The sequence below is a fragment of the Mandrillus leucophaeus genome, unplaced genomic scaffold, assembly GCF_000951045.1.
Source record: "Mandrillus leucophaeus isolate KB7577 unplaced genomic scaffold, Mleu.le_1.0 Scaffold1473, whole genome shotgun sequence".
NCBI classification, from domain to species: Eukaryota; Metazoa; Chordata; class Mammalia; order Primates; family Cercopithecidae; genus Mandrillus; species Mandrillus leucophaeus.
In genome coordinates, this window is record NW_012101447.1 from 152,501 (window position 1) to 160,700 (window position 8,200).

The 8,200-nt window shown below is 35.9% G+C and overlaps 1 protein-coding gene across 1 annotated transcript in view; it reads right to left on the reverse strand.

Moving 5' to 3' along the window:
- CNTN1 (contactin 1) overlaps nt 1-8,200 on the reverse strand; it is a 348,227-nt gene that overhangs the window by 70,840 nt on the left and 269,187 nt on the right. Inside the window, exon 18 of the mRNA XM_011974652.1 lies at nt 2,786-2,935. Coding sequence (XP_011830042.1) covers nt 2,786-2,935 — 150 coding nt within the window. The remainder of the gene's footprint in view (nt 1-2,785; nt 2,936-8,200) is intronic.

An 8,200-nucleotide genomic window follows, 5' to 3' on the forward strand; every position in this document is an offset into this window, starting at 1 on the left:
AAAAAAAAAAAAAAATGAGGCTCAGAGGTTAAGTAACGTGCCTCAAATTACACAGCTTTTAGATAATAATGCCAGCATTCCACCAAAGAATCAGTGGCTGGAGCCACAATACAGCCCACTGTCTTCAGAGCAAAGCCTTTAGAATGAGAAACACCTAGATTTGAATCCCAGCTCTGCTTCACATTAGCTGGGTGTAATCTTAACTTCCTCATCTGTTTCATAAAGTTATTGTGGGAATTAAGCAATGCAAACAGAGAACTAGGCACTATGTCTGACGGTATACTGCAAATGTGTAAACTATAGTAATGAGTTTATTAATCAAAGATATCAAAATATTTTCTGATGATGGATTAACAAATGTGTTAGAAGTTACAGAATTATTATTATTTTTTTTTTTACAACTGAGAAGAATGAATCAACTCATATCACTACAAGGTTGTATCTTACTCTGTGAATAGGTGTGTTTGCTTTTGGACTTGGCTCTGATGGCTTGTAAGGGAAGTTATTTGGTAAGCACATCAGATAGGGAACTAAGTCCTTAACAAAATACCATTTTAGAAAACATAATGTAAGAGATGATGCCTAAAGAAGGTGATAACAAAAATAAGTTGGTTTAAAGTAACAACTGTGCCAAAATTTTAGGTTTGATATTACTTGGAAACAATTTTTTCCTAACATTTAAGGATAAGAAGACATCATGGTAAATACTCTTAAGAGTTACATACGAATCCCTGATAGTGAGCACTTCGCTTCTAGATATGATCTTAAGTATATATTATATTCAGAAATTTAGGTATGAAAGAATTAGATTGAATCTCTCTGAGACATTGTTTTTGCTGTTTTTATGCTTAAAAAATATTTAATGTTGTCACTTCTACTTTGAGATTAAAAAATAACTTAAGACAGATCTTATGGTAATCATGTCTAGATGATGAGCCTATATATTGTAAATAAATCATTTTCTGAGATAAATAATAAAGATAATATTGGCAACAAAATTCCAAAAAACGAGGGAGGCCTACATCTATTACCAGTGCCAAAGAAAGTATCCTTTCTCTCTGACAATTTTTACTTAAAAGAATGGTGTTCAGCTAAGACTTAAGTCAGATTGTATTAGTCAAGAGATCACAGAAAATTAATTAAACTCCGTGATTAAAGGTCTATATTTGAGATAGGTAGGTAAGAATATTTTACCCGAGATAAGTTTGTTTAAACCAATTTAATCACTTGGTATTTTTCTGCGATTTTAATGAATCCTTGTTAAATCAAATACATGATCTGTCAGTATAAAATTACATAGGTAAACCACCAGTGGGATCATGCCCCAGTTTCTTTTTATTTTTGTTTTTAAAGAAAGAGCAGCAGTGTTCAGTCCATAATACAGAAGCCTCTATTACAAACATAGGCAGCTCTAGGCAATAATGATACAAACCAAACACAGGAATCCTGGCTATGTGGTATCTGTCTCCTATAAAGCTTCATCTTAGATTACCTACATATCCTGATGAAATTTCTGTGAGGTAGAGAAAAGCAAACACTAGTGTTCATTTTGTAGATGGATATGCTAAAACAAAAAATTTACTATTTAGGTCATATCTAGTATCATAGTTAAGGATGAAATCTAAGTTTCTATTAGAACTCTAATAAAGATTCATATAAATAGATATGTTTCTAGAATCCTGCTTGAGAAGCCGACTTTGAGAAAGCTCAATGTATGAGAACAGCTGTCAGATCTAAATTTGAATTCTGAATCTTGCAATTAGTCATATTAACTTAAACAAACTATTTAGTGTCTCTGAGTCTATTGCCCATTAATGAACATAAGCATAGGACTACCTATGTCAAAACGTTATTATGGGGATTAAATGAAATGGATGTGAAAGCATTGAACACAGACAAGGTATTTTAGTGCTTTGGCCCCTTAATTTCAGAATTACCATTTTTATCTAATAAATTATATTAAATTACATGAAACTTTAAGAGATAATTTACTTATGGCAGTGCCTGTGAATTACTTGGCTTTTCAAAATAAAGACATTAGAACTCATAATTATATTTAGAAGTTAGGCCAAGGAACTGAGGCAAGCAGAAATGTAGAGAAGTGATATTAAGAGATCACAGTAGCGTTTTCATGGAACTCTGTCATTCATTTAAAATCTTCTCTACACCATATAATACTGAAATTTGGCAAGGCCTAGTCAAATGAGCTCAGAGAGGCTACATTTTATTTCTGATACAGGGAATAATAGAAGAGCTATCATTAGAATCAGAACAACATTTTTCCTTAGTAATATAGGGGAGAAGGAAAAAATAAGAGTATTTCCTGCACTAAAGGCTATTTAATTGCAGTTAGTATTTACCATAAAATATTCACCGACTTGACCATTCAGTTATAAATGAGTTTGAGAGAGACACAAAATTATGAACCTTCTAAATCATGAAACTTGTTTAATAAAGCAAGAGTCTGCCTAGTTAAGATTCAGAATTTACGTTAAAGTTTATAATCTAAATACTCACGTCATTCCAATGGTCTCCAGTGGCATTTTCAGTAGTCCCTATTACCTCTTCCTCTATACTAATTATGTAAAATATTCTTAAACTTCGTATTTCCTCTTTTGATTTTTGACTATCTTGATAGAGAATACACACATGTGAAATACACACACATGCTTTTTAGATGAATCACTTACCTCAGAGCATTATTTTCAAATACATTCAACCATATATTAAAGTGGCACCGTATTTACAAATCTTTTAAAATTTCAAGTTTCTTCTATATACATACCAGCACCATCTGTTTTAATTCTGTTAGATGGTATACTGGGCTCTCCTCTACCCAATGTATTGGTTGCTACCACGCGGAATTCATACTCCATCCATGGGATTAAGTCCACTGCTCTTGCTGCCTCCATATTTCCTTCAATAATTGGGGGATCTAAATAAAATAAACAGTAAATAGAGAATATAGGTTGATTAACTTATCACTTTTATGACTTCCGTTTTTATTTTACTATTTCAGGGAGAATGGTATATATTACATTGAGTTGAAGTAAAAACTACAACTAGGAATGACAAAATTTAAGTTCAAGGGAGTAAGAGAAGAAGTTTAATAAATAATAAACTTACAAAGAGTGATATGCATATGAATCATCTATGTAAGTAAGTTCGAGGCAGGGAGACTGCAATTCTACATGTCTAACAAGCCTCCAGGCTTGCTGCTAGTCCATGAACTGCACCTTGAATAGCAAGGAGCTGTATTCTGAAGGTGTAATCGAAAAGGATTTCCTGAGATAAAGGTACAATTGGAGAGGCAAAATTTTATGTATTGCCACTGATATAGTCTATGGTTAGCAAATGGTTTATAACTAGGGTAGAAAAGGTTAAAGTTTATATCCTTTTTACTTGGTTTTGTAGATTTATACTCAAATCATTTGGACCAGTGATAATAAATGTCATAATAATTTTATTAAGATTTGTTAAGTATCCCTCAGAATTCATGCTACTAGATACTAGTAGAGATGAGATGATAAATTATGGTGGAATGTGATCTTAGCTTGCTTATTTAATTGAGATATAATAAAACATGCAACCAAGGCAGGTCTGTGTATTATTATAAGCTTGCCTCAAATATTTCCACATGTTTTTAATAATCAACCTATTCATGTAAATACCGGTACCTGTAGGCTTGTCTATGACTCAATATCTTATTATTTAGGGAAGTTTTATCTGGCAATGTAGACCACGAATACATAGTTTTTAAAGATGACATGTCCATCAACACAATAAATGCTAAGCACCCCAGCATCCAGTTTCTACTTTTGGACAAATTCTCACATGGCTTGGACTGTCCCATCTCACCCTGCCGTAATTTTAACTCTGCTAGACACTACTTTTGCTATCTAATTGCTTATTTTGTTATGGATTTGTTCTGTAGATTTGGCACATATTTTTGACTTTCTGATTAAAAGTTTCCCTTTACCTTCCCCTCTGTTTTGATTTATTAGGATTTATTAAGAATTTCTACCTCTTTATTTCCTATCTCTTTCACTCCTCCCGTACACCAGATCAGAAGCTGTTTGTTTTAATTCACATGCATAAGGACATTTTTCTAGGTAACTGAAAGAAGTAAAGTGAAGTTTTGGTTTGTGAAGGGCTGTTTACAGAGTGAAGGGAGAATAGAGCCTATGTGATGATGCTGAGTAAAGTAGCCTTTTTGTTTGTTTGTTTCTTGAGATGGAGTCTCACTCTGTCACCCAGGCTGGAGTGCAGTGGCGTGATCTCAGCTCACTGCAAGCTCCACCTCCCAGGTTCACGCCATTCTCCTGCCTCAGCCTCCTGTGTAGCTGGGACTACAGGTGTCCACCACTTTGCCTGGCTAATTTTTGTATTTTTAGTAGAGACAGGGTTTCACCGTGTTAGCCAGGATGGTTGATCTCCTGATTTCGTGATCCGCCCACCTCGGCCTCCCAAAGTGCTGGGAGTACAGGCATGAGCCACCATGCCTGGCCAAGGTAGCCATTTTTTACCAGACACTATTCATTGATATTAACCCCTTATAGAAAACAGGCTGTATTGGGTTAAATGGTGCCTTTCTCCACCCCAAAAATGTCCATGTCCAAATCACCAGAACCTGTAAATGTCATCTTATATGAAAAAAAAAAAAAAAAAAAAGACTTGGCAGACCCTTAAATTAAGTTTAAGGTTGTAAGTGTTAAGAACCTTAGGGTAGGATTATCCTAAATTATCTAGGTGGGCTCTAAATCCAATGACAAATGTTCTTATAAAAGAAAGACACAGAGAAGAGTCACACCTAGAAGACCAGAAGGCTATGAGACCACCAACGGTAGATATGAAAGTGATGTAGCCGCAAGCCAAGGGACATATGGAGCCACCAGAAACTGGAAGAAACAAGGAATGGAGCCTTTGGAGAGGATGCAGCCCTGCCACCACCTTGATTTTGTTCTCCAAACTATGAGAGAGTAAATTTCTTTTGTTTTAGGCTACCAAGTTTATGTTAATTTGTTGGCAACCCTAGGAAACTAATACGGAACCTTAAAGGCAGAAGTTGATGGAGCTATTTGTGAGTTTATAATTATTGAGTTTGGCAGGGGTTCGGGGGTATGCAGTACAAAAGTGTTTTAGGAGGCTTGAGTCTGTCAGACCTGTTCCCCTGCTTCCTAGTCTCAAAACTCCAGCACCATTTAAGGGTTTGAAGAATGGAAATGTTGGAAGCATTTTGAAGAATGAAGATACTGTGTTCTTATGATAGTCAAGGCTACACTGGGGCTTTTCCAAGGAAGCTGGGAGGTCAACAGGTAAGAGCAGGTGTCTGCTAGGACAGAAAAAGAACCAGGTGGATGTGTGGAGAAGCTGCAGCTGATTGACTGATTTTGAGCGCATGTAAAAAATGTGAGGATCCAGTATGAAAATCTCCCAAACAAATGGAAGACATTTTCATAAAGTAGAAGATCATAGTTGACCACCAAAAATATGTGAAGAAATGATGGTAGGTAAGGCAAGAAAAGTCAACAGGAGTCATTTTATGCTAGATCTGGATTCCAGCTGAGGAGCCAAGGCTTTGATTTTAATGAGTGAGATGAAGAAAGGAAGAATAAGCAACCAAACTCAGAGTCATGACCTCAAGCAGGTAGACCCTAGGAAGAAGCCCTTGGTCCAAAGATGCAAAAAACTCTCTCAGAAGGGGAAAATGAAGTGTACGTTAAGGGAATGGAATTCCAGAGTGGACATTCTGAATTATTAAGGAAGGAATTTGCTATAAATATTTTAGAATAGTATTCCCACCAGGATTGCTAATAACTCTTCTTTTTAGAACAAATCGAATTATTATTATTCTTGATAATTTATATTAACATCAGTACCTATGAGAATACAAATATCTAAAACAAACATGTTTTGGTAAATAGTTATAATATCCCCTCAATAAAATCATCTATGTAAGTAGTAGGAATAATTTAGCAAAAACATGATTAACATCTATCATTTTTAAAAGATGTACCAAGAATTAAAAGTGTCTCTTTTCTCTAAGCTGCTTTCACTTCTGCAAATTTGGGTGGCACTTCTGACCCCAACCACATCAGAAGTACATAATTTAAAACACATTCTCTCTAATATTTTCCCAGCTCTTGTCTTGAGCTAAGTAGCCCAAGTCATCACTACAAATGGAACTCCAAGACTGGCTAGGTTCACATCAGGCCCACACTCAATATATTTCTTTTGTCTCCCCCTTGTTTGTTCCTGGCTATCATTTGTGGCCATATATACATTTTTTCTACTTTTTATTCACATTTTGAAACCCCTCAGGGCCTAGTATGCCCAGCATGATGTTTTACAAATAGAAGTACTTAATATATTTTTGCTAAAAATATATATGTAATACAAATTCTAAAGTTTGTGTCTATTTAGAGTAGACAGTGTCTCAAGGCAAGAAGCATAGCCTTGTCTATAGCAATCACTTTAGTGCCTTCTTCATCCTTGAATCAGGCAGGTAAGAGAAGGAGGGCACTCTTTTACATTGCCCCACCACATAATATCCATCACTCTATGACCTCTATATTGTCATGTATTCAGTCCATTAATGGTCCTGTCCTGTCTAAAGCAGAGAGTACTACTCCATCTTCTTAAGCCCTCTTCCTTTCTCTTCAACTGTGAGTTGATTCTCATTTCTCTCTTCCACTGCTGCTGTGTATGCTTTTTTCAAAACTTGGTTTTACCTTTAAAACATATTTTATATGTTCTATTGTGAGCCCTAAATGTCTTCACAAATGGACTTGTACCTAATGCAATCTTCTCTCCTATTCCTTAAGCCCTGGTAGGAACTATTAGATCCTTTTTTCTTCTTCTCCTTTTTTTACTTCTTCCAAAATCACCTACGCAGTTTGGGAGCAGAAGCCTGCTCCCTAAAGAAGTAAGCTTTGCTTTGGAAGCAGATTTATGCCTCAAGCCAAATGGAGACGAGAAACAGGAACAGAGAGACTTCGTGTCCTTTTTCTTCAGCCAAGTTCCTTGCAACCTGTTCGTTATTCTTGGAGCCAGAAAGAGAGTAAAGTACTTTGCATAATGGAGGCAAATACTGGGGATCAGGAGCAGACCTTGTTCTAGACCTGATTTTTGACTGGGTCAGTTCTGAGTCAGGCCATACAGTTAATCTCAGCAGTGAAAAATCAGATCTTAACAGTATAATGCCTGATTTTGGCGGAAGCAAAAAAAGGAGGAGAAGAAGAAAAATAAAGGATCCAATAGTTCCTACCAGGGCTTAAGGAATAGGAGAGAAGATTGCATTAGGTACAAGCCATTTATGAAGACATTTAGGGCTCACAATAAAGCGTATAAAATGTGTTTTAAAGGTAAAACCATGTTTTAAAAAAAGCATACACAGCAGCAGTGGACGAGATAAATGAGAATCAACTCACATCTCTCTTTTAAAAAAACTAAATGTTGTATATTAAATGGGTAGTTCTTTAAAAATTTGTTTTACTTTTAGTGTAAATTTTAAGCAAAGACAGATAAAGCAGGAGACCTTAGTTCTTACTTTAGTACTTAGGCCAAAATACTCAGTTTGGCAACCAGTTATAAGCAATAATTCATAGATCTATTTACAAATGCCTTGAGGCCCTAAGGCTTAGAATAAAAAGAAGTTTCCTACCATTCTTTGAGGAAAAGAGAATCAAGCCTCATGGGTATCACAAGGCCAATAATTCATTGTGTTTTAGTTGCCTGAAAATCATGCTTGTGGCGCCCTGCCTTTAGACCACACTGATTAATTGTTTGAGCAGCTTCGGAAACAGCCAGAATGACTTCAGGACTGAAAAACAGATTGTGTTGAGAATAACTCCAGCCAATGTAAGCCCCTCCACTGTAGACTTTTACAAGTTATCTGAGCGAGTCCTGGTATTTCTTTAAGATCTAAACATAAGCAGAATCTTTGGTGTCCCCCATTTCAATCTAAAACCCAAATATTTGAAAGTACCAGAACAAACCTACTCACTCAGAGATTCTAAATAAAAATTCGGGTGTCTATGATGTTCCCCTTCCTGTGTCCAAGTGATCTCATTGTTCAGTTCCCACCTATGAGTGAGAACATGTGGTATTTGGTTTTCTGTTCTTGCGATAGTTTGCTGAGAATGATGGTTTCCAGCTGCATCCATGTCCCTACAAAGGACACGAACTCATCCTTTTTTAT